General features: G+C 35.3%; 1 protein-coding gene across 9 annotated transcripts in view; it reads right to left on the bottom strand.

Annotated features, from left to right (window-relative positions):
- ARHGAP24 (Rho GTPase activating protein 24) overlaps positions 1-22044 on the bottom strand; it is a 478629-nt gene that overhangs the window by 27231 nt on the left and 429354 nt on the right. For all 9 annotated transcript variants that reach the window (XM_045820118.1, XM_045820120.1, XM_045820122.1 and 6 more), the window contains one exon: positions 21098-21305. In XM_045820118.1, coding sequence (XP_045676074.1) covers positions 21098-21305 — 208 coding nt within the window. The remainder of the gene's footprint in view (positions 1-21097; positions 21306-22044) is intronic.

Here is a 22044-nt window from a genome sequence, read left to right as displayed (position 1 = left end):
AGTGATATGTTACATTAGCTTTTTAGTGTTATAGTGCACATACTTATACCTACACACTGTTATATAGAAACAATGAAGAAAAATGACCAAATATATATTTTTTCGATTATCAAAACTTGTTAAACTTGGGGAGGGGGGCCTTATTTAGCTTAGATTATTTTGTAGAAAGGAGACTTCTAAGTTTTCCTAGCATTCTCATTTTTGGCTTTGTCCTCTCCCACTGAATAAAAGAAGACAATCACTTCTGGACAGACTCCAGCATACTTGTTGGTTCTGATTTACCTCAAGAGTCTCACAGTGCATCTGCCCCATTGCCAGTATGTTGCCTGTAAGACTGCAATGAAAAGTCTGGGGTTTCTTTAAAAATCACTTGGTATATATCCACTGTGCAAAACAGTAACCTGCATCTAACTCTCCAGCCTGACACTTCCTACTGAAAACCCATTACTTTGCCTAATTAATATTTGCTTAATATATATATATATCCAATTAGGTAAATACCAATTAAGGTGACTGCTATATTGTCTATAGCAGTTTAGAATTGTCTATCAGTTTAGAATTGCAAGAGAAAACACTATTTTTAATTATGAATAGAATACAGTGAATTAGTTAAGACAGGCCCTATGAGATCATTTCTATTACTTTAACTGCAATTGTGTGTTAATTGTCTAATGTGCCTAGAGGACCGTGCTGTCTTTGCCTCGGAAAAATATATCTCAGTCTTCCTCAAGGTGAAGGGAGGTGACTGCATTATGGCAGACACTGGTGTACATGTGCAGCTAAAATCCCCAACCTGGTTAGTAACAGCAATACCGACGGCAGTGGCACACACCTATTCACGTCTGTGTGCGCACCAGGCCTTCACGGAGGCTCACTGAGTAGGTTCAAGTACCCTGCTCAGGGTGCACATATATAAAGTTCTTTTTGGCTAATTACTGATAAATATATATATATATATATATATATACATATATATATGTATATATATAAATATATATATATATATATATATATATATTTAATTTATTTTTTTTTTAAGTAACACTCTTTTAGTAAGATCATTATACAAACCTCAGATCTCTTTCACTCACCTGGTGGTACAATGATTTGAGAAATTAAGATAAATAATCATGTACATTTTATTCAGTGACAGCAAGGAGGTGAAGATAGGCCCAGGGACCCTGAGTGAAGGCACCGTCAGGCCAGAGATGCTGTGCAGCATATATTCTTCAGTTCACCAACATATGTGTTTTGTTGACACCTTACATTGTATTTGGACTTATGAATTCTGCTGTGCTTTCATTAAACTTAAAGGGGGGTTTCCATGACACTTTCTACAATTGGCCTAATTTTACATTCTCAGGGGTTTTCATTTGGTCATTCTGGGACTGTTCTAGAAATCATTACCTCACCAAATAGTTTACAGACTTTTATGGTGTACATTACCTTATGCCACACACTGGGTGAAACAGAGATGAACAGCATAGATCTTTTTTTTCCCCTCTTGGGTTTATATCTCTAACTCATTACCAACATGTTTCCATACCATTTCTCATTTGTTCAACTTCATAACATTTTCTATATATTCCAGCGGCTAAGTCCTTGCCAGGTGAGTGGTTTTAAGAATATTTTCATACTTCCCAAACATGACCTGTGTTATTTATAATCTATGTACAGTACAGGCATCTTACTGATCTGAACTGGGATAAGAGAATCTGGTGACAATCCCTCCCTGCTTATCCTCTAAACCCGCCCTGCTTTCTCTGATAAACAGACTGACATACACAGATAAGTTCAAATGCCATAGTAACTACAAGGATAATACTACACAGTAAAGGTCTTGAAACTTTTGAGCCTCAAAATTATAATGGAAATTTTCACTCTGGATACTAAGCCCAGAATACAACATAATCCACTGATTTAACTGAATAGAATGAATTTTCAATGCACCCACACAGAAAGTTAAAGGTACTCTGAACTCATTTGCAACACACATAGTGAGATAACCCACACTTCACTTGGAATTCCAAAGAGATAATGTCATATTCCTAGCGCTCCATGGAGAAAACCTGTGAGGCTGAACACATTTAGCAGAACTACCAAGATGAAGACTGCCAGCAAAGTGCCTTAAAACAACACACTGCTCTACCTACCAAGTTCACCAAACCATACATAAGCAAATCCAAAGGGAGGAAAAAGTTCCAAACTAAACTAAATGTCTAAAAAAACAGCCTGGTTCTGGTCAAACTTATTTTCTTTTGTATCTTTCAAAGCTGGCACACTTTTTGTCAGTGAAACTAGAGTAGAGAGTTAAACTGTCATGGACTGTTGTACTGTTACCGAAGTGTCACCACTGAATTGTATACAACACCAAAACACAGTTTCACCTTCAGGCACAGTCCTGGACTACACTGAATCAGTGACTGTCCCAAACAAGTTTTCTGGTTTAAAAGTAATAATGGTATAGAACTGCATGATGAGTCCTGTAATGGACTGAATTGTCCTTCACCAAATTCACATGAGGTCGTGAGGGTGGGACCCTGGTTTGATGGGATTAGTGCCCTTATAAGAAGAGACAGGAGGGACTTCTGGCAAAGATGGAGGTAAAGGTAGATACACTGGGCCTCCTTGCACAACCAAAAGAAGGACAACAATAAATTAAAAAACAAAACACAACTGGAACTGCCAGAAAATTGAACTGTATGGAAGTCTGATAACCAAGGAGTTATAAAAGAAACATTCATCCAGACTGGTAGGAGGGGCAGAGACAGTCAGCCAGGGTGGAGAGGACTCAGGGCAGGCAGTGGCTTGTGGACCAGATGCTCCCACATTTGTGTGAGGATAAACCAGGAGGAACAACTAGGGAATGAGACAGACTGTGCAACCCAGGGTTTGAGTGCAGGGAAATAAAGTCTCAAAACCTCTGGCTGAAAAAACCTATGGGGGTTGGGGCAGTGAGAGAAACTCCCAGCCTCACAGGAGAGTTTATTGAAGAGACCCACAGGGTCCCAGAATGTACACGAAACCACCCACCTAGGAATCAGCACTAGAAGGGCCCAATTTGCTTGTGGGTAGCAGAGGAAGTGTCTGGAAGCCGGCAGAGAGCTGAGCAAGTATCATTCCCTCTCAGACCCCTCCCCCACATATAGCACCACAACACAACAACTTGGGTTGCCCTGCCCTGGTAAATACCTAAGGCTCCACCCCTTACTATGTAGCAGGCATGCTGAACAAAAAAACGTGGCCCAAATGAAGAGATCAAAGCTCCAGAAAAAAATACAACTAAGCAATGAAGAGATAGCCAACCTATCAGATGCACAGTTCAAAATACTGGTATTCAGGATGCTTGAAGAAATGGTTGAGTATGGTTGTAAAATAGAGTAAAAAGTACAGGCTATGAAAAGTGAATTAAAAGAAAATGCACAGGGAACCAACAGTGATGGAAAGGAAACAGGGACTCAAATCAATGGTTTGGAGCAGAAGGAAGAAATAAACATTCAGCCAGAAAAGAATGAAGAACAAGAATTTTAAAAAATGAGTAGAGGATTAGGAACCTCCAGGACAACTTGAAACATTCCAACATCTGAATCATAGGGATGCCAGAAAGAGAAGAAGAAGAGCAAGAAAGGGAAAACTTATTTTAAAACATAATGAAGGAGGACTTCCCCAATCTAGCAAAGGAAATAGACTTCTAGGAAGTTCAGGAAGCTCAGAGAGTCCCAAAGAAGTTGGACCCAAGGAGGAATACACTAAGGCACATCATAATTACATTGGCCAAGATTAAAGATAAGGAGGGAATCTTAAAAGCAGCAAGAGAAAAGGGGACAATTACCTACAAAGGAGTGCCCATAAAACCACCTACTGATTTCTCAAAAGAAACCTTGCAGGCAAGAAGGGGCTGGAAAGAAGTATTCTATGTCATGAAAGGCAAGGACCTATGTTCAAGATTACTCTATCGAGCAAAGCTTTCATTTAGAATGGAAGGGCAGATAAAGTGCTTCCCAGATAAGGTCAAGTTAAAGGTCTTCATCGTCACTGACCCTTCATTATATGAAAGGTTAAAGGGACTTATCTAAGGAAAAGAAGAGGATCAAAAACTATGAACAGCAAAATGACAACAAACTCACAACTATCAACAAGTGAACCTAAAAAAACAAAAACACACTAAGCAAACAACTAGAACGGGAACTGAATCACAGAAATGTAGATCACATGGAGGGTTATCAGCAGGGATGGGGAGGGGGCAGGATAGGGGAAAAGGTACAGGGAATAAGAAGCATGAATAGTAGGTACAAAATGGACAGGGGGAGATAAAGAATAGTACAGGAAATGTAGAAGCCAAAGAACTTACATGTATGACCTGTGGACATGAACTAAGCAGGGGGGAAGATTGGGGGCAAGGGGTTGCAGGGCAGAGGGGAATAAAAGGGGGAGAAATGGGAGAACTGTAATAGCATAATCAATAAGATATATTTTTTTAAAAAAGAAGGGACACTAGAGAGCTTGCTTCCCACCCTCCTACCCCATGCATATGCAACAATGAAAGGGTGTGTGAGCACACTGCTGAGAAGGGGGACATCTACAAGCCAGGAAGGAAGCCCTTAACAGAACCCAGTCATGCTGGACCCTGATCTCCATCCATTCTCCAGAGCTGTGAGAACATACATTTCTGCTATTTAAGTCACCCAGTCCATGATACTTTGTTATGGCAGCACAAGCAGACTCATACAGCCCCCAAATCTGCATTTGGTGATTTTTACCTTTAAAACCATGAATATACTATTAGAGTATTAGGTAATGAAATGTTAGCAGAAAGACAGAAACATGTTTTCAGATAAAGTGGATTTATAGAAATATTATCAAGTAGACTAATCAATATGGAAGAAACTGATTCTAAATCCTGGTTGTACACAAGAGTTTTTCAAAATACCGATGGTTAGGTCCTATTTATTTTTATATATGATGGTTTGGGCTGAAGTCTGGGCATTGAAATTTTTAAAAAGCTCCTCAAGTGATTGTTATGTGCTGCCAAGGTTGAGACACACTAAAATAAAACACGTATTTGGAAAACTTCCAATGAAAGGAAGGAGTTCCAATATGTAATAGTAACCAGTTTGAATATGGCCACTCTACCATTCATTGGAGCCAAGCAGTTATATACTTATCTCTCTGATGCTCCCAGGTGAAATAGAGGTGAGGGGAATGCTGTTCATGCTTAAACCCAACTGTCTCAGTGACCTTGTCTTTCCTATTTCTAGAGTGACTTAGGATGACAGATGTATGTGTGTATAGACTTCTGCTTTACTGTACTATTAATGACATAAACATACTTGGTTTCATATGGAACTCAATATGCCATACACATGAGCATGTGCATTCACACACACACACACACACATATACACACACCTGTATGTGCATGTTAGTTAAAGTAACAAAATATCCTATTGTGTATCTATAGGAAGAGATTACTTTGAGCATACGAGATTTGTGATTACAAATAATAAACCTCCCAAAGAAAGTAGCTACAGTCTCAAACTGAAAGAAAAAAAATTCATGGATATTTGTCTATTTGCTACTGCTGATAATTATTTCCCATGGGTGAATCTCTCATTTCATTTTTTTTTTTTTAGAGCCACACTTGCCTTTCCCTTCCACTCTTTGTGTACTTTTCTAGCCCTCACCAGTCAGCTCCTGAGCTTTTCTTCCTCTGCTGGCTCTAGGTGCACACTGGACTCTCCATACACACACCCCTGGACAAACCTACAAGTTCAACTATCACTTTTCTATAATGACTACAAAGTATACCTCTTTACATCAGACCTTTCCATTGAATTCTTAGATGTTCCACACTTTGAACTCTAAACAAAGCTGGACAACAATAAAAATTTATGATTGTTCTTCCTTTACCATTATCAACTATGAATAATATTAGCATTCATACAAACAAACAAGAAACCTAGAAGTCAACCTAAATTTTGCTGTTCTGAGACACTAAATATATCAGTGATTAGTGATTCTCATACTGATCGGCACACTGAAATCACCTGGAAAGTTTTTTAAAATACTAATGACTGGACCCTACATTTTCTGATGTAATACTTCCAGAACATACTCCCTCATCAGCACTGTCATTGACACTGCTCTAGTTCAAGTGTGTATCACTCGCTTCTATTAATATAGCAGTATATTGGCTGGTCTCTGTGCTGCAAGGCTGTCTCCCCACGCCCAGTCCTTTGAACATGCCCATGTGGGTGGTTATCATCGGTAAAAAATACATGCAAATGACAAGAAAAATACCTTGTGATATAGCTGTTGAATACCATATTTTAATACAAAGGATAAATATTTAACATGTATAGGTAAATATACATTATACAGAAACACATATACTTATTTTATAGACTAGTCATTATAGTTGTTATCATTTACTCAGTTTGGGTTGGTATGTTGGAGAGCATTGATTCAGTTTATAAATAACCATACTCCAATTTATCTAAGTAAATTAAAAATTAAGACCAAAAAGTAAAAATAAGATCTGACTTTTTTTATTATAGTACCAAGGTGCTTCATCAGCGAGAAGAAGCTGGTGGAATTGAGACACTTACAGAGCTTGATGTACAATATTCAGGAAAGTTTCCTTAAAACAATGTTACATCAATATAACTTTTTAACAGGCCACCTTGTACATATTGAATACACATGAAACAACAACAAAAAAACCTAAAACCTTAAGTGTTGTCAGTTATAAAATTAATAAACATGGCTATAAAATTAGTTAATATGTTCTCTAAGTCCACTGATTTTGGAGCCAAGGTCCAATTCCATATTCAAATTTAACTTAAAGTAACATTCAAATGCACACAATACATTCTTATACTATAAATGACATTAATGTTTTCCACTCTTAAGAGCCAGGTTATAAAAAACTCCATAAATTCCTCCCATACAAATTATCTCTGAAGCCAATGAAGCCGCATAGATTTTCCTATTAAACTAAGATCCTGTTCATATCAATAATGTATATAATTAGTTAGAATAAGCATTAACATAAGGAATTGTTTGAAATTCACCAATGATAAAGAGATTACAGGTAGCCTGTCTGCCAAGCAGGCCGATTCTTTCAACACATTTATCCATTTCATGAAAGGTGATTTATGAGCAGACCTACCTACACAGTGCTGAGTATTCAGGAATTTTTGACCCAAAACAGCATGACCCCCATGCCCCACCCTCCCCATTCACCTGATCCTGCCCCAAGCAACTTCTCTTTGTTTCCCCAGATGAAAAAATGTCCTCAACAGGAAACATTTTCCTGATGTGGAAGAAGTGAAACAAAAAAAGGCAGAAGTAAAAGGCATCAAAATTGACAAGTTCAAAAATTGTTTTGAGCAGTGGAAAAACATCTCAGTAGGTCTACTGCATCAAATGAAGAGTACTTTGAAGGTGGTTGAAGTTTAAACATGTTAGAATAGATACACAATTTTTGTCCTTTTTTTTTTTATTGTTGTTCAAGTACAGTTGTGTCCATTTTCCCCCTACCACTTTCCCCCACCCCATCCACCCCAACTCCCACCCTCAATCCTGCTCCCCTTTGGCTTTTTGCATGGGTCCTTTATACATGTTCCTTGATGACACTTCCCTTTCTTTCCACCATTATTCCCAATTCTGTTTTTTTGGTTTCCTTTTTTATTTATATATACACATGTATATGTACACACATATGCACACACACACATATACATATGTATTTCTGTATGCACACAGCTTACACATGTGTACTATACACATGAACTATACATATATACTATATGTATGTATATGTATATATTATACATTGTATTATGCATATAATGTATGTATATTACATATACATATATAGTTCTTTGTAGAATTGTTAAAGAACATATCCAATAAGTTCTATGGTTTGAAGAAAATCAATCTGGGCTCTCCATGACTGTTTCTACATGTTGGATTCATTCTCTCCTCAATGCCAGCGGATCTTCATTGCATTTATTTATAACTGCTTCAAGAGAAGGCTCAAGCTTTTGAGGTTCCACAGAGGATCTACATTTGCCAATGAATGATATTAGTTTGCTTAGGATTTTGAATAAACCCAGGCATTCTGAATGTAGTTTGGGAATAATGCTGGAGTAATGCCACACTTGGATACCTTCTCTGGCTCTCCTATGGAATATAATTTGTTAAATTCACAAAGTGTAATATATGTGCCAGGAAATACAAGAATGATTAAAATGATTAGGATGTTACTATCAATTCACATGACCTATTTTCAGATGGTATAAATAAGCTATTCACAGTAAAATATATGAGAAAACTTATTTACATAAAATTTTCAATGTACTTAACAAATACCATTTACTATTCAATTAATTACATGACTATAGTTTGAAAAAAGTAGACTGAGATACTTTTGCTCACCTCACATTTTGTCCAGAAATGGCTAAAAAATTAATACAACTGGATGCAATTATAGACTAAATATGCTGTAATTCTGCAATTATCTCATATAGATGATATAAATGATGAGCTTTTGTTTCTTACTTAAGTGTGATATGCTGTCTTTCCTAAAATTTGACTCCTGGTCTACAGACAGCTAGGGTTTTCTTTCGAAGAAAGTTTATATGGCTACTAATTTTCATGTCTTTACATTAGTAAACATAGGTACCTGAGACTATATCACATAACCCTTTCTTGCTTTAATTATACTGAGGACTCCAAGTGTTATGCATTGTAATTTCAGTTTCATATGGTCTTCAAAATCTTAGCAAGCAGTTAATAAACTTGGTTTAGCTAAAACAGAGAAGTTACAGCTATAATTAGTTACTTTGTGATTTTGTGTTGTCTGTTTACATGTTTTTCCCTTCACTAAACTCTGCAAATGGAGTTTCAGAAGAAACAAAGGAAATGTAACCATAAAATACATTCAGCAATTAATTATTTTCTGTAGCTTTCAGATTATGCAACCCAGGAATCTCTGGAGAAGCATTATTGATGTTCAGATACTGAGAAAATATAAATATACATATTTTTAATTCTTTTAAATTGATTTGAGAGAGAGAGAGAAAGGAAAGGGAGGGAGGGAGATGGGGAGAGAGAGAGACCAGTATGTTGTTCCACTTATTTATACATTCATTGGTTGATTCTTTCATGTGCCCTGACTGGAGATTGAGCCCACAACCTTGGCATAAGGGGTCCACAGTCTAACCAAATGGGCTACCAGGCTAGGGCTTGAGAAGGTATATTTTGCTAAAAACATTTTTTAAAAGTTTAACAGTATTTAAAACCCATATCCATTCTTTAATAGTTCTATTTTAAAATACAAAATAAAATAGAACAAATTACCACAAATAATTTTTCTAGTTAACAGAATAATTGGTAAACACAGTTTCCTTAATAAAAATTCTATATTTTTATGAATGTGTCACTAACAATTACCCTATTGCATGTCACTCATTTCCCTCTGTGACTGTTACTAGTTCAGAGAATTTGATTGTCTGATTCTAGGACTAACAATAAAGTATATAACATTCTTTTACAGAAGACTTATTTTCTTCCAATAAAGTCAATAAGGCAGAAAACAAAACCTTTGTGTCTTATAAAGGAGATTAAATAGAGGTCTAGTTTTACATTGTTGAATCTTTAATTCCTAGTATGAGAGAGAACTTAAAAGGATTTTATGGTGTATCCATGTGAATCTACAAATCAACACTGAAATCATTAGAATTCATGCAAAACTTGTTCCTTCCTTGAACACTCCAACAGCTTTTTATTACAGGAAAGCATTCCCAACATATGGGTTAAATGATACCATTCTACTTTATTAATGTGTGTATGTATATATATGTATGTATATGTATATGTATTATACGTGTGTGTGTATGTGTGTGTGTGTGTGTATACAGTTGACACTTGAACACTGGGTTTGACTTGCATTGGTCAACTGGTCTGTGGATTTTTTTTCAGTAAATACAGCCAGCTCTTTGTATCCATGGATTGGAACAACCACATATGAAAACAGTATTTTCACATTCCAGCCCTGGTTTCCCAACTGCAGATTCACAACTATGGATGAAAAATACTGTTTTTGATGCATGGTTGTTTAAATTGACAGATGCAAAGGGCACACTATATTTAAGTTTTCAGGGAGTCAAAAGATAAGCAGATTTTAGACTGCACAAAGGTTGGTGCTCTTAACCCCCATGTCGTTCAAGGGTCAACTACACTGGGGGAGGGGATAACAAGCTGTAAAGAATTAAATTATATATTCATTGTGGATAACATGATAAAATGCCATCATGTTGTTTGTTGGAAAGGATATTTTGTGGTCATATTTGCAGATATATAATACATTAGTGCTGTTTTCTCCTGGAACCATTCTGAAGAGAGGCCATTGTAAGTGGAAAGAAAAAGAGGTAAACAAAATTGTATTAAGAAGTAAGAATGTTGTTTTTGTTTCATTGTTAATGTTTTACTATAAATTGAAATCTAGTTCATTTTAGAAATATAATGCATTGCATTTATGAGAATATTTCTAGAGTACAAAGCAAATATAAGGTGGTGGTGGTCTTAGTTTAGAGTTGTGGCTTTTATGAAATTGTAAATCCATGTATAAGATCATGATTGTTCCTTGACACCGGTAGGCGTTTTGCATTAACAGACAAAAATGATACTCTAGCATGATTTTAGATGTTGTTTTGAAACATGACAATTTTCAAGTCCCTAATTCTAACTTATGAAAATAAACACATATATCATCTAGTTATCGAGATCAGAAATATGGGCATTCTTTCTTTCACCAAATATGTTGAAAATATATATTTCTTATATTCATTTACTCAACAAAGATCTAATGAGTGCCTACTTTATGTCAGATATTGTTTTAGGTGTTAGGGATTAAAACGGTGATCAAGATTCATAAAATTCTGTACTGTTTTGGAGTTCATGTTCTGGTTATATGTGCAGAATTTTCCTATGGATAGAGTGGTTTAAGTAGCCACAGTGATGTCCTCATGGGTATGGGCACACTCTCCCAGGATGTCACAGATGTCCACCTCAACTCTCAACCGATATTCCCAGAACAGTACTATGGCTCCTTAGCAAGTTTCAATCATTTCCTTACAAAAATTATCAAGATAATCAGAAGAATTAAACATTTTCAAACTATATGCCTTCTAAAGAGCATATATGAATGACTTATAAGCACATACAGAGATATATAACATTAGTTGTATATATTAGGGAAATACAAATTAAAATGAGATACCATTTCACACTCACTAAAATGGCTAGAATAAAAAATGAAACACATACATTGCTGGCAGAAATATAGTGCAGCCACTTTGGGAAACAATTTGGTCATTCCTCAATGTTAAACATAGATATGACCCAGGAATTCCACTTCTAGTTATTTACCCAACAGAAATTAAAACACAAAAACTTATATATTCATGTTCATGTCAGTATTATCCATAAAAGCCAAAAAACAAAAGCAACTTTTGTGTCATCTGACTGATGAATGAATAAACAAAATGTAATATATCCATAAAATAAAACTGCATCATCAATAGAAAAGAAGAAAATACTGATATATGCTATAGCATGGGTGTACCTCAAAAGTATTACTTTTCTTTATCATATAAAATGTTAGGATTATCATTACAATAACATCACAATACTTACGATGACAATAAATGCATAGAATGTCTGATCCACATTATACCCTTCACCCCTGGTGTTTTGTTTCATTGTGTTTTGTTTTTAAGTGAACAACTACAACAACCCTGTGGGGCTAGGCTTTATTATTTCTACTTACAAATGGAGAAACTTGGGGTTTCAGATGTTAAGTAATGAATCCCAGGTTGCTACCATGTGTAGGAAGTGGTGAGCCTAGGATTGAGTCCCATACCTGCTGTCGGCAATGCCTGAACTTTTATTCCAATTTGTGTGAATGAGCACACAAACACCAACTTACAGATTTGCCAAACACTGGGAAACTTCTTGGTTAATTGGCTATTTTGATTGATAAGTCAATCAGGTTTTAGTGGTAGTGAACTCAAATCTATTCAAAAATAAAGTGAAATTCATGTCCTCAGCTTCAGATACATCATGAAGAGAGTAAAGCACAATAAAATTTGACAGATTTCTAGATAACAACCTGTCCTACATAAAATATTTAGTAAATACTCATTTATTTATTTTCCACATATGAGATAATTTTCTTTAAGCTAATTAAGTTTTCAGATGTTGGCATGTTTACAAGAGGGTTTAATGAGCCCTTTGAGAATTATACCTTTGATCAAATTAGATAGGAAGCCAAGTACTTGGGGGAGTAGGCCTGTCAGAGCCCATGAAGGGTGATCACACTGCGGTTCCCAAAGTGGGGGCTCTTCCCAGGGAGGTGCCATGCAAATAGGACATTAAGTAACATCAAATCACAGAGTAGAAACATTAGTTTTCTTCCCATTGCCCTTCAGTTCTCCCGAGTATATCAAATAGGACATACTAGTTGGGAATGATAGAAGTGTTAAGGTGGTACTAGCATTTGTCAGTCTTTATTTTCATTAAGTAAACAGAGGGCCTTAAATTTTGAGTTGAGACAAGCAGCTGTATTCAGCAAGCACTTAATAACATGCATTGTAGTCATTGCATTTATGCTATATTGATCTTGTATTTATGGCAGTGATGCTGGTTTATAACCAATAATAATGACATAAATTTCCTTTCAACAAAATTGATTAAAAACAGTGAATATGTTTAAAGAAAAATATCATTAAACCTGGTACAGGTGTTATCTGAATGTGACTAAAGTCCTATAACGGTCCTATGTGAATGACGGAGGTTTGAAGTACTCTAAGATAGTGGTCACCAACTATTGTCATGCCAGCATAACATCAAAGAACTGCATCAAAAAATAGGAATGTTAAGAATTACCACAGCTAAACAGCTGTTTAGAAGTTTAGAGGCTGATGCCTTTCAACTTCAGAGAGTCAGTCAGGGTGCTGAACGTAGGGAGTTTGCCATGTACTAGATACATTCGGTGTGTAGGGTTCATAACGAGTCTCACCAGAGTGTGCCGCTCTGGCATGCAGATTATTTCCAGTTGAAAACAAAGCCTAACAAACCCAAGGGGAAAAAAATTTAACCTCCCCCTTGCCTGTCTAAGACGTTCAAATAAAAAAACCTGCTTCAGGAAGGGAACCTTAGCATATTCACTTTGGCACATATGAACTATGTGTGGCAGACAGGGAGGATCCAAACAAGTCTGGTAGATTCCCCTCTGTGTCCCACTGTTTCTGGGTGGCCATGCAAGAATCAATCTGCCACATGTTTGTTCTTTCTTATCTACCTGTAAATTGCCTACTTTCCCTTTGAATTCCCAGACCCTGCCTTCCTCTCCTTGGTCCATACGGCCTATAAGCATCAACTGTCCAATGCTTCCTGGGTCTCTGAGTCTTATGGAACCCCTGTTTGTACACATGTAATAAATTTCGCCATTTTCTCCTATTAATCTGTCTTATGTTAATTTGATTATTAGCCCAGCCAGAACAATTTAGTAGGGTAGAAGAAAAATTATCTTTTTCTCCCCAACAGGGCTTACCTTAGGCAAACTCCTGGAGATCTGTTCTTTGTTTTTTCAATTTTATCCACATTGTCCTCAAGCTAGCACTTGCTTTCTTCACCCTCCTCTACCAAACCCTACCCTTCTAGCTTTCATTCAGGCTGAGACACAAAGACTTTATAACTACATAGTTTGCTACCAAACTCCCAGTGTTGGAGCTCCCATATGGCTTAAAGTATGAATGTGCAAAGAAGCACTTTTCAGACTGTTCTAAAATTTCAGGCCCATTTCAGCAGCTAGCAAAGTGTTTATTTTGCAAACCAACTGTACACCCCAGAAAATAATTTATCTTTCTCAGAAGTACAAGACCTGTCCAGACAGGTCAGACCTAACATGTTGCTTCCAATATGCCATGAGGTTGATGGTTTCTTTTTCTTATTTCTTATGTCAGAAAACTGAGCCACATCACTTCAAATGAGAAATTTCCCTTTACCTCACACTCCTGTACCCTGTAGTCTGGCTCATAGCTCCCAACTTATGGTTTGAGGACCACACACATAAAAATCATCTGAGGATTTGTTTGAAATGCAGATTCCTAGGCATCCTTCCACCTTTTAAATCAGAATGACAGCTAATGAGGTCTAGGCATTTGAATCTTGAGATATCTGTGTAGGCCATTCTTAAGTAAGCTAGTGTTTGAGAATCTCTGTGAAGTCTGTAGTGCTCCTCACCTTCAAATTCACTTTTTGTTAACCCTGAGCTAGTAAGGCTCAGTGTTATAATGCTGCCCACAGATTAAAACTAAAATGTGCCCGGCTTTTCTGACTAAATGTTCAGGTTTTGGGTTTTTTTCATTTTATCTCTGTAGACTTATAGCTTGGTTTAGTGGTCCTAATTCAGTCACCAAAACATAAAATACAAACAAAAGGAGAGAAGCTGAGAAGGAGGGACAAGGACAGAATGAACAGGCTGTGTGGGAGGGCACTGGAGTACCGGGGACAGCAGCTGTTCTGTGGGATTCTTGGACAGAATGTATAAAACCCTGGCTTCATACAGCCTTCTGTTCTTGCTCGTGAAGGCTGTGTTGTAAGTACATAGTTATTTTGTGGCTGAGCAATTAATGCTACGAGGGTGACACCCACAGAGCCATTCTTGACTCTACCTTCCCAGCTCTTCCAGAATGACTCTTCTTTAACAGCCATGTGGAGAGCTTTGGAAATGAGATAACTCTTGGCTTCTAAATTGAGTTTACACATTCTATTCTTCATTGTAAACCCTCAAACTGTGGAAGTTTAATATAAAATGTTGAGTTTTAATTCATTTTTACTCCTAAACAGAAAAAAAAATGAAGGAAAGAATGGTTATGAACTATATCTATTGTTTTTTACAGTTGACATAAATTGATAAAATACACATTTTTTCCAGATCACATCCTTTCTTACAAAATCCATTTTGGTCAAGGAAATTGTGGGAATATGTCATCTAATTGTAAAAAACAGTAAGTTACACATACATAAAAATCTTAAACTTGAACCTCAGAACTGGAAAAATGGCATTTTACATAATTAAAGAAGAGCAGAAAGTGTGTGGTTTAATAAGGCTGGGACATGCACCTGCAATGCCACTAAATTCAAATAGAGTGTATTTCAAATTTATCTTTTCAACCATCATTATTTTTTTCAATAGGACAAAATGTTTCTTATTCAAATATGAAACATTATCTTCCATATGTATCTACAGCTTCAAAAGCCACAGGCTGGTTTATGAACAGATGCTTGTCAACATAGGTCTGATGCACCTAAAACACTGAACACAATAGGAGGGAATCAAACAAAACAAAGTACTGATGTGACAAAATTAGTCTTTGAGATCATGTTTTTGAAAACTACTTAGTAATGTGAGAAGTTGTTCATGATATATTAGCCAGACAAAGCAAGATATAAATACTGTGTGATTTCAATATATATATAGGTGTATGTATATATCTGTATTTTGATAGATCTGTATGTTCAAAGCTCTATATTTATTTATACTATATGTAGCAAGAGACCTCTGGGTTGTTTAATTTTGAAATATTCACCTTTCTTTCCACCATATATTTTTCTATATTCTAAATCATACATAAAGTATTATAATTTAAATGATTTTAATATTTAATAAAAATTTTAATAATGCTTTATACCATTATAGTTTTAAGTGTTATTTAAAAACTTCACTTTAAAATCAAACTTTAGGACTCAATATTAGAGCTATAATAATATTAGGCCTCCCAATTAAAATTAGAGATTATCATTGCAGAATTCCTATGAGGATTGTTTTTCAGATTTTAATAAATATAAAGATAAAAGCTAACTCCTGTTGACTCCTCAGTAAGATATAAGCATTATTATAATAAAAAGGTAAATATTTATTTATTCTTGTTCTTTAACATATTCCCCAATGAAACACTTCTATGTTGTTTTAAATGCTAATATCTATTCAAAACATTATGCACAGTTTCCATTTATAGCTTCTATTTTTAGAAAATTCATGCTAGTCTTGAATACTGGTGAAATTAAATTGGAACTAGTGAAAGTTCCCAGGCAGTTTGTCATCACGACCTGAAAACAAAAACCGACTTACTCAGGTAGCTTACCTGACCAAACTCAGCCAATTCACTAAAACAGTGAAATGCTCTACTGGGATATATTTCTGAAAATAATCTTATTCTCCTTGGGATATTATAGATTATTTATTTCCATAAATTGTAAACAGTGTAGTTTACAATTGCATTTTGCTGCATATATGTTACTCTCTTCTTTTTATTTCACTATTCATGGATCTGTATTTAATTTAATCAACAGAATCCAGTAAATTGTATAGCTTCCTCCCTGTGACTGAGATTCTAACTACACAATTTATTTATCTAAACAAAGATATTTGGATTGCCAGAGCATGATATGTTGATAAATAAGAAATGTGTATATATTTTGTTTTTCATACCTGGCTCCTAGCCAAAGCTGCTAAAACCCTTATAATTTCCTAAATGCTAAGATTTAATTTTTATACTCAGTTCTTGAATTAGTTCTGGATGGTAAAAGTGAAAGAATAGTCTTTCACTATTTAGTTTTCCTTTATAGAGTGATCCTTTTAAAACATGTAAGTAAAATTATTTGCTTTACACGTTAAAAATATTTCAATGGGTTTCCATTTTACATAGAATAAAAACTAAATTTCTTATTATAAATCATTGGGCTACACAACTTCTTTAATCTCATTTCTGAAGACTCACTCATTACCTATTATATTTCAGCCATAATATAGTTATGTTCTTCCTACAAGCTAAGTTGTACCTGCCTGAAGGCCTTTGTACTGGCTATTCTACTTGCTAAGCACTGCCACCATATCTTAGGTAAGGCAAGCTGCTTCTTATTCATTCAGCTTACACCCAAATGTTGTATCCTCATGAAAGACATGTATCTTTACCACTTCACTTACTGACATATTAGCATGACACTTTTATCACTCTTTAAAATTAGTTTTATATTGATTATTTATCTGCCCATCATCAGTAGTGCAATCTCTACAAGAGAATAGATCTTGCCTGTCTTTTTCGCCGAGAATATTATCTAAGGAATAGTAAACATTCCAAAATTATTTGCTGAATAAATGAGTAAGATAGATGCTGACTGTCAATTTCTCTCATCCCTATGCATGTATGTCACTCCTTCCATTAAGAAGTAAAGTTGGAGCCCTGGCTGGCATAGCTCAGTGGATTGAGCGCGGGCTGCGAACCAAAGTACTGCAGGTTCAATTCTCATTCAGGGCACATGCCTGGGTTGCAGGCCACGGCCCCCAGCAACAGCACATTGATGTTTCTCTCTCTCTCTTTCTCCCTCCCTTCCCTCTCTAAAAATAAATAAATAAAATCTTAAATATATATATATATATATATTTCTTTAAAAAAAAGTAAAGTTGGTTTTTAATACCTTTTAATCTGAGCTGGTTCTATGCTTTGCTTTTGACCGAGTATTCAATGAACCTGATATTGTGCCAGTTCTGGGCATACCCTTAATAGGCCTTGTAGCTTCCACTCCTGTCTTTGAGTCCTGAGATACCACATAAAGAGTACCGACAACTGGCTGAAGAGAGAAGCCCTGAAGGACACAAGAGAGTACAGAGGAAAAGAGAAGCTCAACGAGCCCTCACTCCTTTTAGCCACCTGGGCTTAGATACCAGACTTTGAATGACTCTCTCTTGGATACTGCAGCTACACTAGATTTCACAACAAACATCATGGAGGACAGAGATAAGGAGACTCTGCTGAGCAATGCCCAAATGCATAATATTTTTTTTAACCAAGGGTGTGGTTTGCTGTGTAGCAATAAATATCTGAAATAGTCTTTGGTACCAGAAACTGGGTGCTACTGCAAAAAAATTGAAAGTATATCTATTGGCTTTGGAACCAGGCAGAGTCTGGAGAGCCAGGTGGTGAGATTATTAGCAAGGGCTGGAAGAGCAGTGAGAAAATTGTTATTAGAGGCTAGAGAAAGGTAAATGCTAATGAAGCAGTAGTAGAAAAATTAGTAAGACTATTGACTGCAGTAACTCAGAACATAGCAAATGTTCCTGATGAGGCAAAAGAAGGAACTGTTCCACTATAAAGAAAAATTTAGAGAAACTAAAGTGGCCCCAGGTATCTCTAGCTGATTAAAGATTCTTAAAGTAAGAAATGGCCATAGAGCAAAGATGCCAGTAAAACATAACCTGAGGGTAAAGACTTGGGAGGAGCCATCTTGGATTTTTCAGAAGTAAACGATCTGCATCAATCAGCACCATGTAGTGAAATGAGCACATCCTTGTCAAGTCTTACCCACACTGCAGAATCATGAATAAATAATGGGTCATTGTTTACAATGAAGTTTTGAGGTGATTGGCTATGTGAGTACAGAAACTTCAAATAATGAGTGACCGAGCAAATGAATGACGCCCTGCTACACAAAGTATGCTGGCAACATGACCACATTGTGTCTGACACCGAAATACTCTCTGCAAGTCTCTTTCTTAGCTTTTCTAGTAACGGGCAGCTTCCATAATTACATGTTAGAAATTAAAAGATAAAGAAATTTTATGTGGCAAGAAATTATCAGGTAATTAAAACATTTTTTCTCATTAAATTTCTGATTACAAAAGTAATAAATGCTTGTTAAAATCACAGTGAAAAGGGGGAAATCACCCATTCTACCACAAAATCAATGTTTATCTTCTCTTATAATTTCTTCAGTCTGTTTATGAAGTCATGTACTTCATATAAAAAATAAATACATATGTTTCATAATTGGGATGGCATTGTGTATAAAGATTGCACCATATTTCATTTTTAACCTGTAGTTATCAAAAACCTGATTTAAATACAATTGTTTTCAGGGCATATATCTTCTTACAGGTATCTTACATATTTAAAATATCCTTCTAGAGGGGTGGGTCAAAAATACAGACAACTATAATTGAACAACAATAAAATAATTTAAATTAAAAAAATATATCCTTCTATTCTCCCATACTAGAAAGATCTAGTATAAGAACCAAGAACCAAATCATTAATGTCTATAACATAATGATTTTTAATAAATAAATATGCTTTGCTATAATATCATCTGCATATATTTAGGTCATATATAAATATTAAAGGCCATTAAAATCTATCAATTCACTTCATAAATTGATAGGGGATGCACATCCTATTATCAATAAGGATTGAAAGGTCATACATGAAATTCATTGTAGGAGATGCATATCCTATTATATGTATTTTATTATAAGGATTCCATTAACAAATTTCTTTCTAACTTTGGGAACAAAAGATTAAATTTCTCCTAGATAAACTATTGTCCATATCTTGTGGACAGGCTGAACTATGTAACTGCTGATCTGGTTTTCTTTTTCAAAGTATAGAATAAGATATGTGCCTCCTTTGCAAAAAGTATACCTGCAGTTTTGAAGTTTGTTCTGTGATCCTAACTTTATTATTACTTTTAAAATATTTATTTATTTATTCAATTATCATTTACATTCTATATTATTTTGCATTAGTTTCAGGTGTATGGTGTAGTGATCACACAATCATATGCATTACAAAGTGTTCCTCCTGGTATTTCCAATTCTCACCTGGCACTCTGACCCTAGTTTTAAATTCTTTTCTTTACCTCCATTATTGTAGAATTTATAATAAGCTACTTAGCACTTCAGTTTTTTTCCAACATATCTTTTTTCTAGGACTGGAATTTCCTGCTTAAAGGGCCTTAAAATATATCACCAAATTTCTCTACAAAGACTAATAATTTGCACTCTCACCCTCAGGGTGCCAATCTCAGTGCACCTTGCCAGCTCAGCATTGTCATTGTCCTGAACAATGACAATGCTCAGGGCTTTGTTAATATGCTGGTTAAAGGGCTTTCAAAGGTTTAATGTCCATTTCTTAGATTAGTGAGAGCCCTTTATCTTCTATCAGGTATTCAAGTGTCTTCTCATCTCTTCTGTAGATCTGTGTCTATTCATGTGCTTATTCTATACTTTCAAAGAGAAATAATACATCATAGGTAATTTTCAATTTGCAGGCACTAAGACTATTCTTATCCACAAAGTCCAATACTGAGAAACTTCTAAAGAAATAATCCACAAATAAAAAAATATTAATGTGAACGTGCACCCTCTGTGTTATTTACAATAGTGAGAAAAGTATGACAAAAATGTTTGACGGTGCTGAAGTGGTTGTGAACATACACTTGCACAGGGAAGTTTTAGATATTAAAAATCAAACTCACTGTGGCTGCTGATCACAAACTGTCAAGTTAAAATATATTGAAAAAATGGCATTTTAAACTATTAATCTGGAAAAATACCTGCTACACAATGTTAAATTAATAATACTAGGATAAAAATTATTTTTTGTCTTAGATAAAAAAAGTGAAGAGAAGGAGTCAATTTACAAAATATTAACAATGTTTAACTTACTGTATACTTTCTTCTCTGGAATTTCCATTATTTCCTGAATTTCATCATGCTATACCTCTAGTTTCTTGGTAAACTTATTCTAGATTATGGTGGACATATATATTTAAAATATAATGCTTTTATTATTTCTTTTTACAAATAGTTATTTTTAATTACATTGCCAATATCTAAACTTGTCAATATTTTTAATATTCATTAGCTGAAAAAATTTTTTAAATATCAAACAAGAGAAGACTTCTATTTTAAGAGTTTAATTTTCTGACATTAAACATGGTGTTAATTTGGAACCAAGGGAAAATAATCAATAATAATGTTTCAAGGTTGGGGGAAGCATAGAAAAGACATTTAAAGCATAAAACCTTTGACTTTATAACTTAATAAAAACAATCCATATCTGTGTGACCACTTAATTCATCATCTAAATTATTAAATCATCAATTTCAACATCTCAGCTCACGGCAGCCTTTTAGTTCAGACTGAATTTCTCAGTGAAGGATGGTCAGTAAAAATCTTAAAATCTACCTGTCAAATGATGGCTTCTCTCCACAGTCAAAGGCATCCTGTAGCTCCTTAACCAGGTTAGCCTGGCCTGGCAGTCGGAAGAGACCCTCTTCTTTCAGCCCCCTTTGTCGGATAAAGTCCACGCACTGCTCCACCAGCATTGGAGCCAGACGGTTCCCGTATCTCTTCTCATAACGGACAGTATCTTCCAGTTTCTGTCCAAAAATGCCTGAAGAAATAAAAAATCACAGTGAATTTGAGAAATGTATCTCTTCCCACTTTGGTGCTTTCTTTTAAAACTCAGTGTAAAGGAAAATCAAAGCCTGGAATGCTAGCAAGCATTTAACTTTTGGTATCTCACATTACTACAAAATCAAATTCAAGAAAAATAAGTGTTGCATGTTCAAATTATGAAAGCTCTCAGGATGTGTGGGGAATTATTTTAAAACTATTACATTAAGGATTTGACAATAAGAACATATGATTTACCTTCTTATCTGTAAAAGTTTATGTATGTATTCAGTAATGCAAAACCATTAAGTTTCAAGCATTAAACACTTGCTACCCAAGATATATTTTTAGCTCAAGTAGAAACAATAACACAACAACAAGCAAAATTAATTTATACCCGTTATCAAATCTGGCACTAGTGGAATTCAAATATTCCTTTTAAGAAAAAACGTTCAATGACCTACCACTAATATTTGATTACATACAAAGCACAATTAGAAAATGGCATTCAATAGGGGTATTGAAAATTAAAGCAGGTAAAAAGTATATTCAGATTAGTTTGTAGTCTTTGGAACAAGCAGTTTCTCAATAATGGTAAGTGGGACATTTTTCGTAAACTTGACAGGCATTCACACTACTATTTTCTCTTGTCATCTCCACTTTGGGGTTTGGACAATTAAGTACTTCCCTCACTTTCCAAGAAGTCTTCTGGAGCATCTAGGAAGACAAATGTTTTT

The sequence above is a fragment of the Phyllostomus hastatus genome, unplaced genomic scaffold (assembly GCF_019186645.2).
Source record: "Phyllostomus hastatus isolate PE091 unplaced genomic scaffold, TTU_PhHast_1.1 phas_scaffold_39, whole genome shotgun sequence".
Taxonomy (NCBI): domain Eukaryota; kingdom Metazoa; phylum Chordata; class Mammalia; order Chiroptera; family Phyllostomidae; genus Phyllostomus; species Phyllostomus hastatus.
The sequence above is the reverse complement of the archived record's forward strand: the minus strand, read 5'-3'. Positions and strand labels throughout refer to the sequence as shown.